This window comes from Cuculus canorus, chromosome 19 (assembly GCF_017976375.1).
Source record: "Cuculus canorus isolate bCucCan1 chromosome 19, bCucCan1.pri, whole genome shotgun sequence".
Lineage (NCBI taxonomy): Eukaryota > Metazoa > Chordata > Aves > Cuculiformes > Cuculidae > Cuculus > Cuculus canorus.
The window spans coordinates 2,695,307-2,721,310 of NC_071419.1; the positions used below are offsets into that span (position 1 = coordinate 2,695,307).

Consider the following 26,004-nt stretch of genomic DNA (forward strand, 5'->3'; position numbering starts at 1 on the left):
TACGTTTAAGATTGGTCTTATCCTTTCATTTATCTGCACCTCCTTTTCACAGCCAACACTCCCCCTTGCCCATCGCGCTGGTGCCACCGCCGCAGGATGCGCATCACTTATTAAGACCTTCTCACAGAATCATAAAACATCCCGAGTTGGAAGGGACCTACAAGGATCATTGAGTCCAACTCCTGGCCTTCACAGGACAACCCCAAAATTCACACTATGTGTTTGAGGGCACTGGCCAAAGGCTTCGAAACATCGTCAGGCTTGGTGTCACGATTGCCTCCGTGGGAAGCTGTCCCAGTGCTCCACCACCCTCTTGGTGAAGAACCTTTTCCTAATAACCAATCTAAACCTCCCCTGGCATCTTCCTGCCATTCTCCGAGATGCCTGTCCTTGCTCCCTCTGCCACCATCAAACCCTTGCCCAAGGTGATGATGTGTTCCTTGTCTCGCTGATCCCAGCTTTGGAGATTCCGTGTGGTTCTCACTATGAAAAGGGGTGAACAAAAATAAACAAAACCCCGAGCCTTGGGGAAAGAATTTGCTTCACAACTCCCCAGGCTCAGTGTGGTCCTACAGAGCATCTCCCTCTGCCCTACACTGCTCCGGACTTAGAAGCGGTGAGTGGTGATTCTCAAGGCAGACAATGCTCAAAGAGAGCAAAGAACATCAGCTACCAGTGTCCCACCACACGCTCACCGGCTGCATCTCAGTCAACACTCCAGCTGGGAATGGAAAAAGTGGAGGAAAAAAAAAAAAAGAGGGGAAAAACACCCCTTTCTGAAATTCAGGACTTCGTCTGCTGTGCTCTTCTTTGGCTTTGTTTTTGTTTTTACGAATGGGGCTCTTGGAAACCTTGGCAATCACTATTTTAAAGGGCTCCCCCCTCCCCCAGGCCTTTGTGAGGCTGTCGGGATCTCCATGCCAGGAGCAGGATTAGCTGGCTCCTCTCTTCCATCTTATGGTTTTACTATTCTGCACCTTTTGAGGGTACAGTTTATCCCAAGTAATTAAAGCACAGTTAGCTGTACAAGTCCAAACCATAATGGAATAGCTTAGGTTTTATTTTTTTTAATCTCTTTTTTGTATGCCCTCTTATCCAGGAAGCCTGATACTAGAGCTGGCTTATTTAAAGCAGGAAACTCCCTTGAAATGTGCCGGTGTGGAAGAGATATTTTAGCAGAAATCTGGTAGAGTAAAGCCTTACAGCGGGGCCGGGGATCGCTGTGCTCCCAGTCTGCCACCTCCCTGCACGACCCCTGCCTCGGCATCACAACACAGTTTGAGTCCTCTCCCTACAGAAATCAAGCAGGAAAACTTCCCTGTGGGATGTCTGGCTCTGGGATGCCCAGCTCCGGTGCAAGGGTTGGATGCCTGCAGCATCTCCGGCAACACTCGAGAAAGCTGCTTGTATTCTTGCTTTTCCATCTGGGGTGACTCCACTGCACCACAAGAATTGGGGACAGCCTAATAGGTGCTGCCTGTGCCCCATCCCGCCCTCGCCTTCTGAATCGATCTTGTTCTGCTACTGCATGAACTGGCCCTGTGACGGGGAAGGAAAGCACCGCGTCCAAGGGTCTGATCCCACTGCTCCGAGGAATAACGCCGCGAGCGCCGGCACTGAAGGCAACCGCCCCATTACTCACCGCATGCTCTACAGCTGGGAAGCACAAAGCAAAAGGAAAACAAAACCAGTGTGCAGAAAACCAGCCTGATTTCTGTTCAGTCTGACTCCTTCCAATATTTAAAGGGGGCCTATGGAAATGTGGCTTATCTGCTTGGCAAGCGCAGATGCCAAGGGGGTGTTGGGCTCCTGCTCTTTGGGATGGGATGGGATGGGACGGCGCGTGTGGATGACTCTGTTCTCAGTACCAGGGAAAGCCCAGAAAGGGTTGTATTTGTCAAATCATCTCCCTTGCACAGGAATAAAATCAAAGGGCTTTGAGGAAAGCAAGCCAGCTCTTCAACAAATGAGAGTTAAATATTTGCAAAATTAGTTCAGCATTTTCAGTGCAGAACCATAGCGAGGAAAGCAGCTGCAGGCGAGAGGAAGCTCTGTGCTGCCAGAGGCAGTGGGAAGATGTCCCTCCCCAGGGAGCACCCGTGGATCAAAGCTGCTGCCACAAACACCTGCAGCTCCGACAGGGAGACCACAGCGCCAAGGCTGAGCCTCTGCACGGGATGCTGTGAGCTTCGTTTGCACGGGACGCTACGAGCTGCCTCTGCGCAGGATGCACACACGCCAGCGACCCAGCTGGGCATCTCCCCCTCCGGTCCTGAGCCCCTGGCTCTGTACCCCCCGCCCGCCCCTGCTCCTCAGCAGGGACTGAGCGCTGCAAGGTGCCTGGGGACCAGGCACGCAGGGGGATGGAAGCCCTCTCCTGCGTGGGAAGCAGGAGAGAAGTGGCCTCGTGCCCCTATGCCTGCTCCGGGGCTGAGCCAGGAGCTCCTGGCCGAACACCACCAGAGCGAAGCTCCCTCCTCTAAGCCATGCACAGGGACTCACCTAACAGAGAAATCAAATCATAAGTAGCCCCCAAATTGCTTTTCCTTTTGTGACAGTGATGTGCCAGGCAAGGCTGGAAAATGTAAGGGGGAGGTCACTTCAAGCAGTGGGGATAAAAGTCTCTCTCTTTTCCTTTTGCCAGATATTCCTAATTAACAACATCTATGTCAATGATTTTTTGATGTTTTCCTCCCTTCCTGCAAGGGCCGTATGCTCAGAATTTGTTAAAAAATTCATTTTAAAAAGGCAGGACAGAGGGAATGTGCATGGCATCTCGCTGAGGATGTTTAACTCCCAAACCGACCAGCTTCCCTTCCCACAGATGACCTTCCCTCTCAGATGACCCACGGCAGGTGAGCTAAACCATCATCACGGGATGGGTGTCACCACTGCATGGCTCACGTAACCGCCAGGCTGCGTGTTGGCAGCCGCAGCCAAAACGCGAAGGGCTAAGCCAACTGTGGCGGACGACATGGCCTCACTTATCTAAAAAGCCTCTCAGCTGGGCACATGGCCCATGAGCGATGGCACGGGGGGATCTTCCAAACGACATCTGGACACCATGTGCACCACACTATGTAAATAAACAAACGAAGACCCCCAAAAACAAAAGCCTGGTGAACAAGCCCAAAACTACTCATGCTGGCAGGAGAAGAACCAAGAAAGCACTGAAGGAGACCAGAAAACCCAAGGAGAGAGACTGTCCATTACCAGAATAGCTTCCCGAGGACTTGATGTACATCTGCCCGTACTGCTCCTCCACCATGGTGTCGTACGCCTCATCGTCCTCCTCATCCTCCTCGTTGTGGTAGGAGGTGGGGCTGTCAGTCGTGGGAATGCTGCTGGCGCCAGGGCTCGTCCTCTCCCCCTGCGAGTACTGGACCTGCTGGACGTTGGGGATGAGGGTGGCCAGGTTGGGCATCCCGTAGTAGGAGACACGGGAGAGCTTCAGGGGACCGGCATTGGGGCCACCGCCGCCTGCCCCATCCCGGGCACCGGGCTCGAGGGGCCGCTTGCCGGGGAGGGCAGCTGCCTGCAGCTCGAGGTTCTCGTGTTTGACGCGGGTGAGGAGCGGGATGGGCATGGAGGGAGACATGACGTAGGGTGCCGAGGCCGACTGCAGCTGGTTGCAGGGGCTCTGGGGCTCCGAGCTGGGGTCTTCGATCATGGTGGTCTGAGAGTCACAGTGGGGAGAGCTCACCTTGAACATCAAGTCCGTCCCTTTCTCCACGATGTGCTGGATCTGCAGGAAGCCCGCCGTGTACATCACCACCAGCTGCTCGCTCGCCGCCATGGTCAGCTTCCCGGTGTAGCAGAAGGAGAGGATCTGCTGGAAGCAGGTCGGGGGGACGGTACCCGGCAGCTCAAAGGCATTTTTGCTGTTCCCACTGAACAAGTCTCGGAAGTAGAGGCTGCTGGCAGCCAGGACTGCCCGGTGCGCCTTGAAGGCTTGGCCCTTCACCACGATGGAGACATCGCAGTACAGCCCCAGCAGTCGCTGCTCGTTCAGGCAGCCCAGAACGGTATTCCCAAAGTTGGGAATCTCTATGTGCAACATCTGCGACATGGCTCAGGATCGGCTGGAGCTCCTCAGACATTCAATGCAGGGATATTCAAAGTAGGGCACATCTGAAAAACGGAGAAGGCAGGGAGAGAGGCACAGCGTTTTTAGACAGTTCACCAAAGCAGGCAGAAGCAGAGGAACCCACCTCACCCGACATCAAAGGATCAGAGCAGAGCTCTGCGAGCTGATGCTGAAAAGCAATCGCTTATAAAAATCACTTATCAGTGTTTTCAAACAACACTAGAAATGCTATTGGTGGATGGCAACGGATATTCCAAACATGCAGGTATTTTCTTCAAGTTGTGGTCTGTTTAAATAAGCACCACTGATTTATTCCCCGGGGGGGTTTCACTCTGTGCAGGAAAATCTGAACGGTAATGGGAGAGGAGTGAACAGTAAAGCAAACGTAAGGTAGTCAGACAGATCTTGGGTAGCATTATATAAGAAACACAACAACCAGCAGCTATGTTGGAACTACAGAAAAGATATTTATAAAACAATGTGCCATTCTGCCTGAAATAAATACAGCATTCTGCCAGAGCAGAGCGACAGCTCCCAGGAAAAAGCACTCGCAAAAGCAAAGTCTTCCTATTTGCACCAGAAAGACGGAGCATTTCAACAGTTAAACCCCTTCTCAACAGATTTATCCTCCAACAAAACGAGGCTTATCTCCAAATTAAGCCAGATATCTGAGCCCAAATAAAACAAACCAACCTGCCGCAGCAAGCCACCTACCAAGCTCTCTTCTTCTTTTTCTCCCCTAAAGCCAACGTGGGCCAAGGGGAGCCCCAACCCAGCCCCCCCAGCCCATTGCCCCAGCCGGGGGGTCCAGCACTGAGGACCCTTCCGAGCATCCTCACGCGAAACAGGCTGGAGGCGACGGCTCCGGCTTTGCGTCCTGCCGCGGCCGCTCTTTAAGGCCAACTGTACCTTTTGGCCATGAGGATAAATTCTTCTTTTCACCGACCCAATGTAGCCCGGCGCTGGAAAGGAGCTCATCCACAACCCCCGGAGCAGGTAGCGTTAGTGCAGCCTGTGCGCTGAAACTCCAGCCAAGCAAATCACTGCGGATTCACTGACAGGAGCCCAAACCACCCCCCCCGCCGTGTTCCCCCCCTTCCCAAAGCTCCATGTAAGAACCCAGGAGATTTAAAATCCTGTTTGCCTTCAACGCTGCTGAAGAAAAACTCTGGCTAACTCGTGCTGAAAGCGCATAAAAACAATATTAAAAGAGGGAGAAAGAAAGAAGTTTAGCTGAGAAAGATGGGAGGGAAAAAAAAAAGAATCTCTGAAAAGAAAATAAAAAACCCACAAAGAGCCGCTCTGTTCCCTCTGCTAGGGGAAAAAAAAAAGAAGTCCTATCTGCAAGGCCACGGGGTAACAGGAAGAAAAGGGAACACACTCAGAGCCAATTTAATTGTATCTGCACGGTTCAAAAAAATCCTTCCGAGCAAGGAAGTTCCCGGTCCCTTTGCCCGGATCGGAGCGAACGTACCTTCAGCAGTGGCCGTCAGCGAGGGGTTCGGTGTCCCCCCGTGTCGCCCCGCTATAACAGCGGCGACCGTCGCTCAGGGGAGGGGAAAAAAAATATAGTATCGAGCCTTGGGTCTGTATCTGCTGTAGCTCAAGCTTTTACCAAGTCAAATCTCCCCGGCAGCGCACAGCATCTAAATGAATAGGCCGGATGCAGATTAACATTCAGGCTGCTCTCTGCAATGAATAGAGCCCTTTGATTAGGGACCTGAAGTAAATGCCAGTTTCAAACCGAAGCTTTAAAAACAGAGAAATATCAGTGCCAGAGGAATGCTCTCAGTGTTGGTACAAGACAGACTTTTGATGAGTCACTGCAATGCAAACAAAGATGGCAGAAATACTGTACTGTATGCTGATGAAATGCTTAGTGGTGCCACGGCAACTGAGACAGGTTTTAAATTTATAGTGCAGTTTTGCATATGAATTACGCTGTAAACTGCCTCCCCTGCCATCTAGTACATCCAGAGTGTCAAAGCATTTAAACTATTCCAAACAGTCTGCAGAGCTGGCACTGCTGCTGGTTAACTCCTGCTGCCGGTGGAAGGCATGGGGAGCATCCCCCTGCATCCCCCCAGCATCCCCCTGCATCCCCCCAGCATCCCACCTGCATGGCCCCAGGATCACCCTGCATCCCCCCAGCATCCCCCTGCATGCCCCCAGGATCCCACCTGCATCCCCCTGCATGGCCCCAGGATCTCCCTGCATCCCCCCAGCATTCCCCTGCATCCGCCCAGCATCCCACCTGCATCCCCCCTGCATGGCCCCAGGATCTCCCTGCATCCCCCCCCAGCATCCTCCTGCATCCCCCCAGCATCCCACCTGCATGGCCCCAGCACCATGCCCACCCCAGCATCACCCTCTGTGTCCCCAGAATCCCCCTTGCATCCCACCAGCATGCACCCTGCATCCCCCCAGCATCCTGCTAGCATCCCCCCTACCCCAGCATCCCCCTGCATGCCCCCAGCATCCCCCAAGAACGCATCCTGCACCTTGCATCCCACTCCCCAGCATCCCCCCCGCATGGCCCCAGTATCACTCTGCATCCCCCAGCACCCCTCCAGCATCTCCCCAGCATCCCCCCGCACGCCTGCTGCATCCCTCCAGCTTCTCCCCTGACCCAGCATCCCACTACCCCACCCCAGGGGCTCCCCTAAACCACCCGCCCAAAAGGACAGCTGTGGGAATGCCCAAATCTGTCCCAAATAAAGGTACTCCATGGGCAGACACAGTCCTAATTCTCACCACCACCCCCTAGAAAGCCTTTCAAATGCAGGAAAAATGTTTACCCCTTGGGGAAAGCTTCTTTCAGTCTGTGGCTGAATCCACTAAAAGCAAATCCATTTGCTTAAGTAATGAAATCCTAGTCACATTGTCTCCTGGATTCAGATTTTAAATTACCTTCGCATTTATTGAGCACGTTTGGTGCTTTTTTCTGGGAAAGAGGGTGGGGCCTCACTTTGCTTACTTCTCTCTTGCCCAAAGCGGTTTTATTTCTGCTCTTGCTCTCAGATTTGTTTCAATCGCTCTGCTCGGATGGTCACACACAGTTAGAATTTAGGAGATGAGAGGTGAAGCCATCCTTACAGAAGGATAACTGTAGGGAGCGCAGATGGGGCTGGTGATGCTCTAGCACGACCTCTCCCCGCCGATCGCGCTCACACCTCCGCTTCCACTGTCCAAAGAGATGTTTGGTGCATTAAGTTCAACTCCACAGCAGCAAACTGCTGTGGCTCCTGAACACCCAAGGGCCTTCCCCTGCTCTTCCCAGCAAACGGCACTAACACATCTGCTCCGCATCCCACAGGACCTCCAGGCTCCCAGCGCCTGGCAGAGCCGCGACAGCCTCAGCCGAGGACCACCAGGACCCGCATGTGTTGGGAGCGCTCAATGGGTTCATTCAAACCCCGTGTGAGGTCGAGATCTCTGCCTGGTGTTGAGGAGGAGGCTAGGGCACCACGAGGAGACCAAGGTGACATTCTGCAAGGAGGTCAGAGAAGACACCATGACAGCCAAGCCCAAGACTTCTTCCAACCACACCACCACCAACCTCTGTTGGGAAAGAAAAGGAGTCTGCTCCGGCAACAGCAGATCTGCTCTGGATCTGTGAAAAATACTGAAAAATAACATGCTTCACAGAAACAAAATTCCTCCACTCAGGTACCTCAAGGAAGCCCCATCCATGGTGATGGTAGACCATGGGTGGAGAAGGATCTCCTCCTTTTCTTCCAGCAAAAGCTCCCTTAGAGCTGGAGGGACTAGGCAGGCACAGGGTGGGACCTCTTTGGACCTATCCACAACTTCTCAGGGAAACCCAACAGGGCAGGATGAATGGGACCAGCCAAGGACAGCTTGGTAGCACAGAACAAACCGACTTAAAATAGATATCAATTATTAATATTGTTTAGAACCTGCTCTATGAACAAGTCAGCCACGTCAAGAGTCTCACGTCACGTCTCTCTCTAAGAACACCAAAACTGTGCTGGTTCAGGATACCTTGAAGCCGCTAAGAAGCGCCAGAGTGCCCCAGCCTAACAAATTATTTCATTTAAAACCTTCCATGAAACATCAGAGTTTGATCCAAGATCCTCCACACAACTGATCCCTCCTGGCCACAGGACTGTACCCTGGCCTGACCACCCCAAAGGGATCCCACCCCAAAAATCACATCACTCCAGCTCCTGGTGGCCTTTTCTCTGATTCCAGCAGATTTCATAGCCACTGGTCACAAAGCGGCTGAGCTTGCTGGTGGCACTTGGTGATGGCCTAAACCTTCGGTTTTCCTGGAGTAAAAAGGCCGTGAGATGTGCCCACAGGGAAATGGTGAAAAACCTAACCGTGCTTGGCCCAGAAACAGCACCGAGAAATGTCAAAGCTAGACCAGCGAGCTGCAGAAGCTCAATAAACCATAAGCCAGGACTGCTGGATTTTTGTTTCTTCCTTTTCCCTTGCCTTTCTGTGACCGTAGAAAAAACAAAAAAACCCCAAACCAAATAACAAAACCACCAACAAACCAAACTCCCCCAAAAATCCAAGAAATAAAAGAAGGCAGTCTTGAAAGCCAAGGACAACCTGCTCACCACCCTTCAACGCCAAGGAGAACCTGCTCACCACCAGACCTCACATCCCCTGAAAACAACAGCAACAAAATATTACCGTGACTAAATAGTGAATGCGATAACACTCGGTAATGTCTACCTTAAAAATCCCCTCTACTAAATATGATTATTTTTTATAAATAGAGCATCAAGCAACTTTTGAACGGTTTGAAATGGCTTCAGGCCATTTGACACAGGAAGAATTGTGCTGCAGGAGAAATGACCTTAGCGATTACAGATGTAAACTCTATTTTGCAGACTTATCTCCCGAGCTGAGCTGCATTCCAGGGTGCAGAAGGAGGTCCCAGTGGCACCGCCATCCGAAAAAATCCAGTCACCTTTGGGGTGCCACCTCCTACAGGTGACAGACCATCACATGGACACCTACTATTAAATGGGAAAACTTGGACAAAACTGGATTAAAACCAGCCAGCCCCCTTCAATCATTTGAAATACGTGACCATTCAAGCCAAACAGCATTTTGTTTTCCAACGGCAGCCTTTTTTCCCCAGCTCTTGGACATAGCAGGACAACTTGTACGTGTCTGCATGATTTTTGTGAAGTCATAGCCTTTGTCACAAGACATTCATTAAAAATGCAGCCGTTATTGGATACAACTTCCATGAGAGTTGGAGGATCCTCAGTTTCTGCGTTCACATGGTTTGGGGAAGAAAAAGCAGGTTTGCTCTTTTCTGAACTATTTTCCAGCTCCGAGGGCTGAAAGGTCGGGGTAAGGCGACAACAACAAAAGGAGAAAGCATCGACCTAGAAGAAGATGATGGCACCAGAGCTCCTCTGGGAGTAATCAGAAATAATTAGATAATGTATTTAGATTGCCTTTTCCTTGGACAAAGAGACTGTGAGACTTTGCCCCTCCCAGTTCCCCCCTAGAACCCCCAAAGCCCTGCGCTCCCCACGGGAAGGTGTGCTGGCAGCAGCTGGGCAGGGACAAAGGCGCAGGACCCTCCGGAGGTGGGAGACAAAGCGGATGAGGGCTTTCCCCTGGACCCAAACCCCCCTCAAAAGAAAAGAGCTGAAAAGTCCTGCCCTTGAAGGCCCCAAAGGGTCAAAGGAAACCTCCCTTTCTTCTGTAAATGAGGAGAGAGGGGGGAAAATCCTATCCCTGGATTCAAGGCTGGCAGTGGGACATCACCCAGCCAAGGCAGGGCCTCCTCAAAGCCACCCTCCACCCCACGGCTGCCACTCACCCAGCTTGGGCTACCGGATTTCAGGTTCCCCTCTGCTTTTTAATGAAAAGGAAATGCACTTTTTACATAAGCCCGAAGGAAAGTACGCAACAGCTAACTGGCAAGCTCGGTGGCAAAGGACCATTCCCCGTGCACGGAGCTGCTGCAACGCCTTCATGAAAATAAACAGTTAAAGTTAGATAAAATGCACTTCGAGACCACGCTGCGCATCACCGTCTCAGGCACCGAGAAGAAAAAAAGAAAAGCCTTTGCACCCCATCACCCCAACACCCCCCTCTGCCTATATCAGTGTTTGGGGTGGGAAACCCTGGGAAAGAAGAGAAATTGGGGTCTGAATGTGAAACGCTGAGAATGCCTGCAGAGTTTAATGCCTGTCTTTGGCAGGGGAAGGAAAACAAGGTTAAGTTCGGTAATCAAATGACGGTCATGCCGAGACTCCTCTCCTCTCCTGCAGCATTCGCTTCTGCAGCCCCAAAGTATTTATTTTTGAAATGCTGCAAGTGGCAAGCGGCGAGCAGCGCTAACAGACCCTATTTTTAGTGCAGCAGCCAGTGGCGATGGGTGAAAGGAGATTATTTCTGCCTTATTAATATGGGAATATCTGAATTTGCAAATATTCCTGAGTAAGAGGGAATGCACACGCAGCACAGAGCCACGGGCGCTTGCGAACCCTGAAAGTTCATGCGGAAAGTAAAGACCCAGAGGCTTGGGCAGGGGAAAAGATGGAAAAGTGAATTAAATTAATGATGATGATGAAGCCCAGCTGGGTGCAGACAGCTGGGGCGGGGAGAAATCATCGGAGCACAGCCCTGGGAGCAACCCCTGGGGACCCCAGCACAGCCTGGGAGCAACCCCTGGGATCCCCGGCACAGCTTGGGGGGCTCTTGCTGGGGATTCCAGCACAGCCCCAGAAGCAGCCCCTGGGGACCCTGGCACAGACTCAGGGAACAAACCCTGGGGACCATGGCACAGCCTGGGGGGGCTCTCACTGGGGACCCCGGCACAGAGACAGAAGCAACCCCTGGGGATGCCGGCACAGCCCCAGAAGCAGCCCCTGGGGACCCCGGCATAGCCTGGGGAGATCTTGCTGGGAACCTCAGCACAGGCTGGGGAGCAAGCCCAGGGGACCCCAACACAGTCCCAAGCAGCAGAGCCCCAGAAGCAACCCCTGGAGACCCCGGCACAGCCCTAGAAGCAACCCCTGGGGACCCCAGCACAGCCCCAGAAGCAACCCCTGGGGACCCCGGCACAGCCCCAGAAGCAACCCCTGGGGACCCCAGCATAGCTTGGGGGCTCTTGCTGAGCACTCCAGCCCAGTCCAGAGCAGCACAGCCCTGGGGACCCCAACACAGCCTGGGGACCAAGCCCTGGGGACCCCGTACCGGCAGCATCTCCCCGCTCTGTCCTGCTGCAAGGTGAGTCACCGGCAGCCCGGGCGCAACACCGCTGCTCGAGGTCACCCACCCGGCAGGCTGCTGCCTCCACAAAGTGCAGTCATTCAGCCAAGGCGAAGCGTGTTATTGCCATTATTTTTTAATTAGTTTTGGGTTTGGTTCCCCCCCCCCTTATCTATCCCTGATTTTAAGAGCTCTCAAAGCAAAGAGAATCACAAATAGAAAAGGCAACATTTCACTTTTGTTGCAGATTGCTGCAAAGGAAAAGGGTAAGGGAGAGACAGAGATTAAAAAAAAAAAAAAGACAATTATTCTGCAGAATTTAATTTCTTACAATCACATAAAAGCTCACGACCCCGACTAAGTTCCATCCACCAGAAAGCACACAGCACCCCATTCCCATGCCTTCTGCAAAGCGTGCATCGGCTGCATCCCATCGCAAACATTAATTCGCATCCGTAACACATCAAAAAGACAAGTGCCATGCTGAATTGTATTCTCCTCGCTCCTCGTACACAACAGCCGAGCTAGCAATATATAACATGCATGACTCAGTGCTACCGCCGTGCCTCTACAGATCAGAAAGCCTTAAAATAAAGTAAATATCTGAAAAGGTCAATTAAAAAAAAAAAGCTTACAAAACATCAGCCGCTGCTTCTCGCTAGAGCTCATTACCTAGTATGGTGGAGCTGCCTGTGTGTTTTTTTTCTTGTGCAAGTTAGTCTGTGAGTCAGCATTAACACACATGAGAACATCAGGAATACTGCCTGGTTCTGATGCAATGGAGGTTGTTAAAAAAAAAAGAAGAAGCAGCAGCAGAAGAAATCGCGCTCCGTTTGGACAGGAGCCTGTAATTCAATTGCCTTTACTTTTCAATTACTGCATAGCCTACCCTGACCAACCTGCAGAGGGGAAGGAAACTTTGCTTACATCTCTGCCTTAAAATTAATGACTTTTACTCCTGGCTACAGCTTATTCTCCTTGCTTTAAAGCAAAAAAAAATAGTCAGTGTAATATAATTAACCCTTCAAGGGCAGCAGAGCCCTCGCAGCAATCGGGATCTCGCTGTTTTTGTAGGGATTTCAGCACTGGAAAACAATACTGCCAAAAAGTTCTAGCGAAGGCAGGCATTTATACATTAAACTTTTAATACTCTATAAAGCAAAGCTACAATTGCATCTGAGGTTGATCCTTAATGGAAACATAAGCTCGCAGCTCAGGGAAGTTATGTACTGCAGGAATTTAACTCTGTGCTTCCAGGGTTACAGAAGCAAATCCCAGGCTGCCCGGGGTGAGGGGGGGGATGCGGCTCAAAACAGAGGTTTCTGGTCATCGAGCAAAAACCCTGAGACACCTAAAATATGTGTCCTGAGGCGGTCACCTCAACCTGATGCCGATGAGGCAAAGCACAAGACTTGCCGTTTTCATACCTTGCATTTACTGCTCGCACTTCAGCAAACAATCCCTATCCCCCCCAGCTTTTTGGGAGGGGGAACCCCCTCCTGCAGACTCTGCTCCCACCCTCAGCATCCTGGCAGCAAGGCAGGAGGAAGGGACAGCAGACCCAACGCTGGCTTTCCTCTCCTGACTTCACCCCTCTCACAACAAAACCCTTCAACGATCCAACAAATTTTGCCTAAACCTTCAGAATGTGCCTATTTCTGTAATGTGCCCTACAAATACCCCCAGATAGCCCTGCAGCCCATAATAATGTGTATATATAATGTCTTCAGAGCCAACACTTGCATCTGAGAAGCCTCGTTCTGCTGTGCCACAACTGACCAGCCACCATCCCCAGGGAGCTCGGCTGATGCACAGCTCAAGCTAAAGCACGTGCGTTGCTTAAAAGTTAGGGTTTAACGGAGATCCGAGCCCCACGCAGCAGCGGAGGGTCAGAAGTTGGAGGTAAGAAAGCCTCCTCAATGCTCATAACACGCTGCAAACACCGAGCTGATCCCACACCAGCGAACACCAACCGACTCATCAAAATAAATAGGCATAGCTAATGCATATGGATTAATAATCCAGCGGATCACAGGATGGTCTAAATCCCAGCTTGGCTTGCTGGTTGTTTTTTATGAGTAGACACAAGCACTATAAAATTCCCTCTTTTTTTTTTTTTTGTTAAATACACAAGTATAAATAGTTCCTAATGCTCTTTAACCCACAAGGAACCCCCTAATGCCAGAGATCCATCACTTCTGCAGCTCCCCTCGCGCACAAGGGTCTGTCTTAAACCAATGCGAGCCTGGCGAGAGGTTTTTTTTTTTCTTAAGCGTGTGGGATACTTGAATACAGATGAATTGAGTTTTAAAGGAAAAAAAAAAAAACCCCAAGCAGCAACTTCTGGGCCAAGTTCTTGTGTGCCAAACTTTTCAACCGCCACAGCACAGCTCGACAGTGTTTCAAAAGAATTTAAGCACTGTTTTGAATACTGCTGACAATCTTCCTCATCAGAATTTGTAATTTAAATACCTTCAATCTGAAAAGCATGCTCCCTGGGGCATACTTCATTCTCCCTCCCCGCCGCCCACCCTCCACAAACCCCATTCGGCACAAAATCCGTTGCTTTCCCTATCTGGCTGGTTTCCCCCCCACCTCCCGCAGCATCCGCTGCATCCCACAGGGACCCCACTGCTCCAGCAGAAGTTTGCTCTTCAGATTACCAGGGGATGGAATCTCTGTGTGCGTTGCAGCGCCCAAAACCAGATACCTTCCTCTTTTATAACTCTCAAGCTCGTTTAGAGATAAAACTGTGCACTGGTTTAGCGATAAAACCCTGCTAACCGGGCTCCTACAGCAAAAAAGAGTTAATCCGAGGAGCCCTGCTTCCCAACCCTCTACTATCCAGTAGATAAGATGTTCCTTCAAATGTGTCAATAAGCCCCAAAATCATTCTCTGTCGACGAGTCTAATTGGTGAGGAATGGCAACATTAATTTCGTGGGGTCTGTGTGCTGATAGAGGCAGCTCCATTTTGGCAGGAGCGTGTTTAAGATTCCCTCCCAGTGCTGCAAAGCACCTTGAAAGGTCGACGAGCGCTTTCATATTCTCAGATCCATCTACAACGCCGCAGCAGATGAAACGGATTGACCTAGACGAGAACTGAAAAGAGTCTCTGTGAAATAATCCATCAACACCCTTCGCCAGCTGCAGCCGCCTTTGTCATGGGCACGCTTGGATATCGCACCTACCTACTGCAGCCGAGCCGGAGCTCGAGAGGGTGTAAATCACGGCCCCGCTCTCCTGGGATGCAACCGAACCCGGCATTGATAGCTGCAGAGCCGCAGAGAACGCATACAACATAAAACACCTCCATATTAAAGTGTGTGCAAAGCCTGTGCCCATTACCGAACTCATTAAAGACAGTGATACTTTGTAACATACTCTAATCTTTAATATTCATAGCTTGCTTCATTTGCATACCATGCCATAAATAGTTGAAGCAGAGGTAAAACACAAAGCGCTCTACTTGCATTTCTAATTATGCCTAAAATCAAATGTAAATCACAACACAGCCAAGACACAGAAAATACTAAATTTGATGTCTCTCAGTTAAAAACCTTTAAAAACAACAACAACAAAAAAACCCACGCACAAATCCAATTATTTTTAAAGACAAAAATCAAAGAGGCTTACGGGCGGGTGTAGTAGGGATGACAACGTTTTAAGAGGGGAGCTCACGTGTCCAAGCTCCAGCCCTGGTGATGGAGCCCAGCGCTGGCACCAGCCCATCGCCCCGACCCCGAAAGCCCCGCAGTTACCACCAAGCTGCGCTGCTGCTGCTCCTTTCACCTTGGACTTGGAGGATACAACAGGAGCTTTTTTCCTCCAGGGCAGCCGGGAAAGCTGATCTCCAGCAAAAGGAGGTGAATTTGAAGAATCAGCTTGAATCTAAACTTCTCCAGCGCTGGGATGGCTGGAGGTCGGTGCTCTGGCGTTGCATGCTGCTGCGAGAGGGCAAGCGGCCGCGGGCGCTGGAAACTGCTAAATCCCATGGGATAATGAGAAAAGAGGTGTCTTGGGCTGTTTGTATTCAGCAGCTCCCAGTCCAGGGAGAAACAGGATTTCTGTTCATAACTGACCAAAACCATGCCTTGTGCATGTTTTCCCCTGCTCTGCTTTTTCCTGGAACGTGGAAGAGCTCTCAGAGCCAGGAGCTTCCCCGTGGTGCTCCCGTGCCAGCTGTGGCACCCACTGGCATCAAAATCACAGAATCATAAAAGTTGGAAAAGCCCTCTAAGCTCATCCAGTCCAACCATCAGCCCAACCCCTCCGTGCCGACTAAACCATGTCATGAAGTGCTATGGCCACACGCTTTTTGAACCCCTCCAGGGATGGAGACCCCCCCCCCACTGCCCTGGGCAGCCTCTGCCAGTGCTTCACCACTCTTTCAGTAAAGAAATATTTCCCAATATCCAATCTAAACCTCCCCTGGCACAACTTGAGGCCATTCCTTCTTGTCCTGTCACTTGTTACTTGGGACAAGTAACCCAGTGCCATGGCAAAGCTCACAATCCCATTCAACTGCCGATGATGCCACCGGACAGAAAGGCTTGGTGTTACAGAGCTGGGTGCCCTCCAGGTGCACCCAAGACTTTAACCCTTACTATTATCATAAGAGTTAGAGGAAATTCACTCACCTCCTCCAGAAAGGGCACTGGGGAGCATGAACAGCTCACGGGACTCCAGACCCCAGCCACCACCAGCCTGGAGGATCGGTTCCCACAACAACTCTCAAGTTATCAACTTCTAAGCAAAAGCACGGTCCTGGTGCAGCACAGGTGAGGAGCCAGGGTATTTGGGAGGGCAGGGATGAGGACTGGTGTCCTCACTTGTACAACTGAACTAACCACACCTCCCCCACTTCCCAGAGGTGCCAGAAGACTTAATATCTGTAAAAGCAACTCGATATCCTTGCATTAAAAGCATTATTAGCACATTGTTGTCATTGGCATAAATAATTCCCCTTCAATAAGTTTCCACAATGGGCATCAGGGTCCTCTTGATTTTACGGAAGTCCATCGCCATCATCAAAGCAGACATTTTCAGTTCAAGAGTGCTGGCAGGAGCACGGTGTGAGCTCTCTGCAAGGTGGGTTCCTTGCAAGGGGAACGCTTCTCCTGTGGGTTCCACAGGACCTGCTTCAGCCCCAACCCAACCCTGACGATGCTGATGCACTCCTGCCCTTCCCCAAGCCGTGAGGCCGCTCTGTGCCCACCACACTGATCCAACACACTGCTGTGGCTCCCAGGGAGCTCAGAACCTTCCTCCTCTTCATCCACCTCCCCCGCTCCTCCTCTTCGTCTCCCAAGAAGCTACTCCCAACAGAGAGGTGCAGCACTCACAGTACTGGCCATGCACAGCACGGCTGGCATCTTTTCCCATCTACCTTCCCATTACCACTGGGGCTCCACCTGCATCAACCCACTACGTCTTAATGAAAGGCTATTGTGGGTGGCTGTCCCCAGGGGAAAATGGATTTCTAAGTCACTTGAACTGAGACTGATTTTGAAGAAAGAGTCGGCTAAATATCACCAAAGGGAGCCGGGCACCGGCAATCGCCCCGGCTGGGAGCGCAGCTCCGAGCCACAGCCTCTCCTTTATTAGATTTTTCCTGTTTTACAAGAGGCTGAAAGAGACTTCTGAGAATGAAAAGCTGAAAGAAAAAAAAAGAAATACATGTCTCATCGCCATGTTCTGCTCCTGCTCATACACCGAGTTTCCAGGGTCGCCAAATCCCACCAGTAAGCAGGTACAGGGACTTGTGAGAGGGTCCCCTCGCCCCGGGTCCCCCCAGACTCTTGTCCTTCCCTGGTGCTATAGCTCATCCTGCTCCCTTTCCAGACTTGCACCCAGCTCGACAATAATATTGCATCGCTTCTCTTCAAGAGTTAAAGCAGCTTTTCTGCTACATCGACTTCCAAAGAATTCCAGAGACGTCACTGAACTAAACCCCAAAAGGTGAGCGTTTACTCCGTCCCCCCAGCCTGCGCCGAGGGAGAAGTGAAAGCGAACTGCTCACAGCCTGCAAAGCCTTTTTGCAGTTCGTATGTACCCTGGCATCTTGCCCGGACCTATTTTTAAGCCCATTTACTAGAAATCCCACAAATTAAAGGAAATACGGATAATGTTGTAAGAATCCTTTGGGCCAAATAAAAGCTACACATAATTTTCCTTGTGCATCAGAGTAAGATCCTTAACCACAAAAACCAGATTTCCCCAAAGCTCTTTTGCAACAACAGCGAGAGAATCTTGTTTTGTAAAAAGTTGCTTTGATTCACTCCTGGATTACAGGGAGCGCGGCAGACACCGCTGCCTCCCGGCCAAACCGGGAGAGGCAGTGCTGTTATGAAACAGAAAGGTGTTAGGAGAACACAAATAAATTAAACATCTCCAGCTCTCGAATGGTGACGATTAATGACGGCAAACCAGCAGGAAGTGCTCGCAGAGAGAAGCTTTAGGATGGTTATTGTTTTTTTCTTTTCTCTGCAGGGAGACTGTTGTGTGTTTTCATTTTCCAGCTTCTTGCAAACCATATAGAGTCACAGAATCGTTTGGTTGGAAAAGATTCTTGAGCTCGAGTCCAGCTGTACCTGTCCACTACTAAACCACCCCTGAGCACCTCATCCACCTGTCGTTCAAATCCCTCCAGCAAAGAAGACTCCACCACTGCCCTGGGCAGCCTCTGCCAGTGCTTCACCACTCTTTCAATAAAGAAATTTTCCCTAATATCCAGTCTAAAGCTCCCCTGGCACAACTTGAGGCTGTTTCCTCTCGTCCTCTCACTTGTTACTTGGGAGAAGAGACCAGCATCCACCTCGCTACAATCTCCTTTCAGGCGGTTGTAGACAGTGATAAGGTCCTGCCTCGGTCTCCTTTTCTCCAGTCTAACCAACCCCAGTGCCCTCAGCTGCTTCTCGTAAGACCTACGCTCCAGACCTCTGGTGAGTGCCCACGTTGAAAAGCCTTCTCCAGCACACCACTGTCCTGGGCAAACCCCTTCTTGGCACACACCAACCCCAACTTATCCCAGCTGTGAGAAACCCCCAATAATCTCGTTTTGACTGTCTATCAAATAAGGAGACCACCAAACTCGTTTCACTTGTCCCCATGCCAAACCCCAACCTGTTCCAGGCAGGACAGTCACCACAGACCTGCTTCCCCATCCCGAATCGCACTGTGGTGCTGCAGGGCTGGGGTGGTGCCCCCACTGCTGCCCACCTGCACCGCTGGGGTGGGGACAGGAGGATGCTCTGCATCACATCAGATGTGCTGATGGGTGTTCACAGCATCTTCTTGAGGATTTTACGTAAAACAGGGATTTTCTGCAAAAAATGCATCTAGATCATAGAATCACAGAATGGTTTGGATTGGAAGGGACTTAAAGGCCAATCCAGTTACATCCCCCTGCCATGGGCAGGGATACCTCCCATTGGATCAGGTTGCTCAAAGCAACCTAAGATCTCATCCCAATCTCCCCTCCTTCCTTCCCCTCATCCTACCCCTGCACTCCATGATCAAGAGCCCCTCCCAGCTTTCCTGGAGCCCCTTTTAATCCATGCTCTGTATCTCAGTACTTATATCATTATCGTGAGGTCCTCATGGGGTGAGCGCAAGGGAGGAGCAGTGCAGGGAGGAACTGATGGATCTTCCCGCAGAAAGCTCCCCTATCACTTTGGAAACTGCCATCCTGGGCAATTGGTGACAGTGCCTGGAGACAGAACCCCCACTTTGGGTGTCAGCCCCCCTGTTTCCCAAAGACACCCCTCGCCCGCCACTGCAGCAAAGGGGAAAGGGGTGAGCGACATCAAAGGCTGCTCCCTTCCCTTTCACCCCTTGCCCACTCTTGGTTAAATAAAGGAGCATCCAGCTGCAGCGTCTTCTGCACCAGGGCCGTAGGGAAGGAAGGAGAGCGCCTGTGTTTTTACACAGCATCCACAATTTTAACTATGCAAAGACTCCATCGCGTTAAATAAACTCCAGTAACAGCTCTCGTATTTGGGTAGGATTAAAAATTAGATACACGTTTCAATAAAACTTAGAAGACAAGCAGAAACAGCCCCAAAACACAACGGTAAAAGTGGCATTTGTGGATAATCCTTACGGGGAGGGGATGTGGAGAAGGTTCTTCATTTCCAACAGCGATAAAGCGAAGGAAAGCAATCATCATTAAACCTGACTCTCACTCCGCTCTTGCTCATCCCCAGAAGCCGCTTAAAATGTCTTCCTCGCAAACATTTCAGCTTCCTTTTAAAAGGAAAAATAATTATGCAGGGGAATAACCACTTCTATTCTCCAAAAGCATAGAACTGAACAGTTAAACACGCAACTTCAGGAACTCTTCCAAGATTTATATGTTTTGCATGGAAAGCAAATGTTTTTTTTTCCTGCCTGGGAAAATATTTAAGTGCTAAGTTTATGAAGCCAAGTCCATTTATTCCTGGTTTATGTTGCTGCTCAGATGGAATCTAATTAGCGAATTAACCAGCAGCGTGGGGATGTGGTGCCGGCTGATGCCGCGAGCCCCTGACTCACGGTTGTGCCGGCACACAGCCCTGTGGACACTGGCCCAGGAATGAGTTTTCTCCATGGCACCAGCACAGTGGGATTGGCTGAAGGATGACACCACTGCCATCCTTGCCTAGAGCATCCCAAGGATGGACGGTGTGGAGATGCCCAGGAGCTCAAGGTCTCCTCTCAGCTCCACTAAGTGCAGTTCATCATTATTGTACTTTTTGACACAGTAGAAGTCTTTTTACAGTGATGCTCTTGCAAACAAAGTGTTGCTGTTTCTATTTTCCTGCATGTCTGCCTTTCATGGAATCACAGAATGATTTGGGTTGGAAGGGACCTCAAAGCCCATCCAGTTCCACCCCTGCCATGGGCAGGGACACCTCCCACTGGATCAGGGGCTCCAAGCCCCATCCAGCCTGGCCTGGAACCCCTCCAGGGATGGGGCAGCCACCACTGCTCTGGGCACCCTGGGCCAGGGCCTCCCCACAATCACAGGAAAACATATTCTTCCCAATATCTCATCTCAATCTCCCCTGTTATAAAGCTCTTGAGACCTCTTCAGTCTCAGCTACTTGCTGAGCTGCCTGGTCACTTTTCACCCCAGATTTAAGGTCTTTCAGCTTTTTTGCAGCAACATGGCAAGTGAGTTTCCATTTATTTTTGAATTTTGTTGAAAATCTTTCTGGCCAGTTAAACCAGAACTGTGGCGATTGCGAAATCCAGGAAATTTGCTGCAACGCTCTGTAACACTTGCAAGGCAATTAGCCAAAACCTCGCACAAATAAGCTTTTTTTTGCCACACCGTTCTAACCACCAAGCATTAACCCATTTTCTTAGGAAACAACATCTGCTGAAAGAACTTCCTAATCTAGGAGCAGGCGTGGAAAGAAAAAAAGCTGCTGCAAGTATCTCTAGTCGATGGCAAACAACACTTTCAGGCAGTTCACAGAGTCACAGAATGCCCTGAGCTGGAAGGGACTCACAAGGACCATCAAGTCCAGCTCCTGTTCCTGCACAGGACAACCCCAAGTTGTTCCACTTGGAGGACACCAATTCCAAGTGCCAGGGCTTGTGACACAGACCCTCTTCCCAGAATATTTGTTACCCAGGCTGGAGAACTGATAGTGTTGAAGCTTTCCTTGCTGCACTGAGATGCTTAAGAGATGGAGCCTCCCCAGAGGAGGTGGTGGTGGAGCAGCCTTGAACTTTGAGGCAGGAATTTGCACCCCCGAATTGGAATGCTGTAGGGTCTGGAATGGTGGGAGATACAGGAGCTGCATCCTATAGATGTAGGAATAAATCACGGCAGGTCAGCTCCCGGGTAATCGTTGGTAAGAATAAAGAAACCACCAGGCAATAAAGCAACCGTTTCCATTTCCTACCCCCGCGTTTACACGGCTTTTCTTCCTGGGAAGATGTCAACATAAAGCAAAAATTGAGCTTCATGATTTGCACTCGGAAACAGTTATCACACAGAGATAAAGGGAGGCAGAACAGGATAATGTAACCAATGTTACGCATTGAACCCGCGCTCACAAGCAGAGGGACAAAATCATGCTTGATACTTTCCCTGATTTCAGATTAAAACAGCAGCTACGCTTCTGTGCTATTTGTTATAATTCACTCCCTCTCATTCTCCAGTCCTGCTTTCTCCTCCATCCTAAAAAAACAATAAAATAAAACAAAAAGCTTCCTCTTGGGAACAAGGTGGTAATAATACCACTCTCATCTGTTGATAAGTCCAAGGACCTGCAAAGGGAGGAAAGAGCTGCAAAGCTGAAAGGGAGTCAAGTGTTTGCAGGGGTTTATTGAGAAATGAAATCCAGCTTTAAACACAGTAAATCGGAGACTATTCTGAATCACCTCTTCAATTTTTTAATGCTACTCCTGGGAGCACTGAAGGTAAATATGTTAATTTGACTTCAATCATGGTACGGAGGGAAAAAAAAAAGCATGCTGTATTAGTTTAGGGTACCAAGTCTTAAAACTATTCATGCATTTCTGCATATTTTATACTCAGCAAATAAAGTTCCAAGGTTCTATAAGGAGGCTGAGAAATTATTCGGAGTAAGCAATAATGAGGTGTGCATTATATAAGGCTGATCCTAATGGTAATCTATTATTAAAACTTAAGTGTTAAAGCAGCTCCATTTCAAGCAGTCCTACAGCAGTTTTCCTTCTCCAGAAAGAGAAAACAGCACTTGGAGAAGGAAAGTGGGGAGATGGCGGGTTTTGCACTCTCTGTGACCGAGCTGCACCCCAGGTCCTTGGGGAATCCCTCCGGTATTTCTCTAATGAACTCTTCCCAGCGTACCAGCACCGCTGCGATGAGCAGCCTCGTCCAGCCGCTCCGGCACAGTCACAAGTCCCGGCAGGTTTGTATTCCCAGCGTGTTTAATTCTCTACCTGATGTTTAAGCGTAATAGATCCCCCCCAAACACATGAGGCATTAAAAAATTAACAAGGTTTCAGGTTTGTACATCTCAGTGATCCCCAGGGCTACCCTGACCCTTGATTTCTTCTGTGATACCACACTTTGGCTGGAAGAAGGACAGGAATATGACCAGTAAAATCTGATACACTCTTCCTGCTGGCGCCTACGCTCCTGCCAATCATTTCCAGGACTCTGAGAAAAGCAGCATCACGACATCCACATCGGAGACATGGAGCACATCAGTGCTCAAACGCAATAAGGTGCAGTGACACTTGTAAAGCTCAAGCCAAACTCTGCTTGGTGGGAGTTAGACACGCTCTGCACTACTCCTTCCTGAAGCCGGGTGCTTTCCAGAGACCCAGGCTGGAAGATGAACCCCACAGCCAAACCTCAGCACAGGGCTGGGGACCAATCACCCCAACGGCGAATCAATTGGTGCTGTGGGACCCATCTCAGTGAGTGGCACAGATTATCCTCCAGTGGGACCGCAAAAAAGGAGCCTCTTGGGGTTGTAAATCTGTCTCTGACAAAATCATACAGACACAGGAACAACAGTGAGAGACCAGGCGCTGTAGCAACGCTGGGCATCTCCACGATTAGCCTTGTACAGCTCTTTCTCACAGGGCTCACAGACCCTGAACACAGAATAGCAATACCGTGGTCTCACGGCACTGCCTGCCCCTCGGAGGAAAATCTCCCCCTTGGCTTGTACAAAAAGGAAAATTAAACTGAAGCCGCATTTCAGAGCGCACTGCTAGGGTGCAGCCAGGGTCTATTTTTTGAAATGAAACTTCTCAGTAAGTTTAGATCCCAAAAGCAACGTTCTGTCCAAACCAGAGAGTAACGAAGCGTGATAATTTCAGGAGAAACAAACTTCATCTCAGATCCTCCTGCACTGAAAAGTATCTTAAATGGAGACAAGCTCTTCGCTCTCCAAGCTGGGAAGCACACCAATATGGAAAGGATGGAGAAGGCAGAGAGAAGGTTGGTGATTGCTGGGTGTTTATGGCACCCACCGGCTCCACCTGCCCATTCCCTGCCCTGCCACCAACCACCTGGGCCGAAGGAGTTAACAACTCTTCTGGGACGGTGTAACAGGAGACACAGTTAGTCATCTAGGCATGTCCGGATCGGTATGAACCAGGAGCCAGGGTATGAATGAAGTTGCCTTGGAGATGCAGCCAAAACCAATGACCAGATATTAACTTTTCACAACAGGCTGCCAAGGGAGGCAGAACATGCAAAACCAGCAGGACAACAGCTTCCAGCAGAGATGGGAGCGTCCAGATACAATGAGGGGCACATCTGAGTCCACCTGGAAAAGTAAAACCCTGCACATCTTTGTTCAAGTGGTAGGAGAAATTTCCCCTCACAAAGCCAAGGGCTAGGAAAAAAACCCTCCCCTCGGACCTTACAGGGTGGGTAAATGATGCCCAGGTGCAAGATGCTGTCTTCCTTTGGTCTAATTTTAAAGTTGATATTAAGGCTTCCAACACCCAGCTCCTCACGCCTTGAAACCACCTTCATAAGCAGAAAAACCAGCTACGGGCACCACACACAATGCAGCCGAAACGAGATGTCATTAGACAAAAACATTAACAAGCGATTCAAAGACCAGACTGGTGAAGGATTACACGTCAGCAAACAACATCCCCCTGCCTAACTCAGCACTTCAACTCCACTTCCAAGGGTGGTTTTGGAGGTAGATGAGGAGGAAGGAGTGGCTGCCCTGGCCTTCTGCTGGGTTCCTCCGCTGCCACCCAGTGTAGTCACTTGGCAGGAGGAAACTTGGCTTCATGTAGAGGTTTCTCAGTCTCAGCTCGCAATAAGGTAGCTTCCTACAGGACATTTCTCCTGCTGCGATGAAGGTGGCCAGCCTGCTTCCCAAAAGGACTGTGCAAAGAGGGCAGTGGGCGAAGGCAGCAGGCACCCCGAGGAAGAACATCCACTAAAGCCCCTGGGTGAAGACCATGAGCAAAGCTCAGCTCCCTCCAACCTCACCACGGCACTGACCCATGGAAAGCAGCAGCTCTTCAACCACAACAAGGCTTCCACTGCATGAGCTAAGTTGGTTCATCGTTCACCCAACCCCTGGACAGGCCAACACAGCCCACCACTGGACACACATCGTCAAAGGGTCACACCACAACTCTCTGCGTTTCTTATCCATAGTCTGACATCTGAAGGGGGAGATGCTTTTCAGACCTCTGTGTCTCACAGAGGGAATGACTTACAGGGGGAGGGTGGGATGTGGGAGAGCCATGATTGCCCCATCGCGGCTGCACTGGACACAAGACCCAGTCCCACCACCGCCTCCACTGCCTGGCCAGGTGATGAACGTGCTGCACAACTGCCCTCCAGGCTATCTGGGACATCACAGAGCTGAGCAGCGCTCGCTATCTCTCGTTAGGAAAGCGTGAGATGAAACAGACACATTTGTATTGGAGCCTGAACCGCAGAAAGCTCCCATTCCGATCCGCACGCCAGCCCCTTGATATTTTTTCCCAGAAGGAAAAACAGAAGATGCTTTCCATAAGCAGGCGATTTCAGCAGCTAATTTTACCATCACTTATGGTCGACTTTATGAGTAAGATTTCATGCTGACTATATTAATCCTGTCAAATTTCAGGGTGAGAGAGAAATGATACTGTATATTTTATGGCTGCAATAACTTCTAAGCCATTAGACATGCATGCTGACATGAAAGTAATCAAATTGATTTTTTCCCTATTACAATGAAGAACTTTGTGTGAGCAAATAGTCTTTCTGGCACAGGAATGAAACCCCAAGAGGCCTGCGCTCACTCAGGAAATTAGGAAATCGCCACAAGCCATTGTTCAGAAATTGGGGTATTCTGCTTACTCACACATTATTTATTGTCACCAAAGCTGAAAGGAACATGTTAGTCAACCAAACGATCAACAAAGCCAACGTGGGGGATAATTGGAGAGTTTGGAAGCAACATTAAATATTGCAGAAGTTGCAGTTAATCGTTTTTCCCAGCACCCAAGGCTCCCCCATGCCTTTGTTAACCTCAGACAACCTGAGTACCTTGCATGGGATGGCAGCTTGCTGGCCGCTTCTCCAGGTGTTGGTTATGGAAGCCAGAATGGGTCTGAGAAGCTGCTCAGAAAGCTTCTCGGCAAGCCATGGAATCATAGAAATAGACCTCTAAACTCATCCAGTCCAATCATCAGCCCAACCCCACCATGCCTGCTAAACCACATCCCGAAGTGCCACATCTACACGTTTTTTTAACCCCTCCTGGGATAGAGACTCCACCGCTTCCCTGGGCAGCCTCTCCAGTGCTTCTCCAGTCTTTCATTAAAGACTTTTTTCCTAATATCCAGCTTCGTTTTCAGCCTGGCCTCTGCAGAAGACACAGGGAAAGACAGATCCCTTAAAATAATTGTTTAAATGACCCCAAGCCTTTAATTCGCAACCAAATCCAGTGGAAGGTGCCCCTGTCCATGGCAGGGGGCTTGGAACTGCATGATCTTTAAGGTCCCTTCCAACTCAAACCATTCTGTGAACTATAAATTCCACTTGCTTAGCGTTTTGCTGGTTTTTTTAAACCCAGCTTATACCTACATTCAAAACTGGGAAGCCCTTCTTTGACTAATTACCTAAAATTCTAATTTAAAAACCTTTAGTCCAACACATTTGTAAAGACCTAGAGAAGGTTGGGTCCAAACAGCGGTAGAAGGTGATGGTGTGGGCTGTCTAGTGCCATGTGTGGGACCCCTGGTGCCAGGGCA

General features: G+C 50.1%; 1 protein-coding gene across 9 annotated transcripts in view; it reads right to left on the minus strand.

The window, feature by feature from the left end:
• The window catches only part of NACC2 (NACC family member 2), a 64,496-nt gene that overhangs the window by 18,421 nt on the left and 20,071 nt on the right, over nucleotides 1-26,004 (minus strand). For 3 of the 9 annotated variants that reach the window (XM_054084037.1, XM_054084039.1, XM_054084040.1), the window contains one exon: nucleotides 3,214-4,131. In XM_054084037.1, coding sequence (XP_053940012.1) covers nucleotides 3,214-4,069 — 856 coding nt within the window. In that variant the 5' untranslated portion in view covers nucleotides 4,070-4,131. Of the gene's footprint in view, nucleotides 1-3,213; nucleotides 4,132-4,996; nucleotides 5,156-5,561; nucleotides 5,923-11,934; nucleotides 12,066-26,004 lie in introns of those variants that run through there. The other 6 variants (XM_054084046.1, XM_054084045.1, XM_054084044.1 and 3 more) reach the window with 6 other exon arrangements.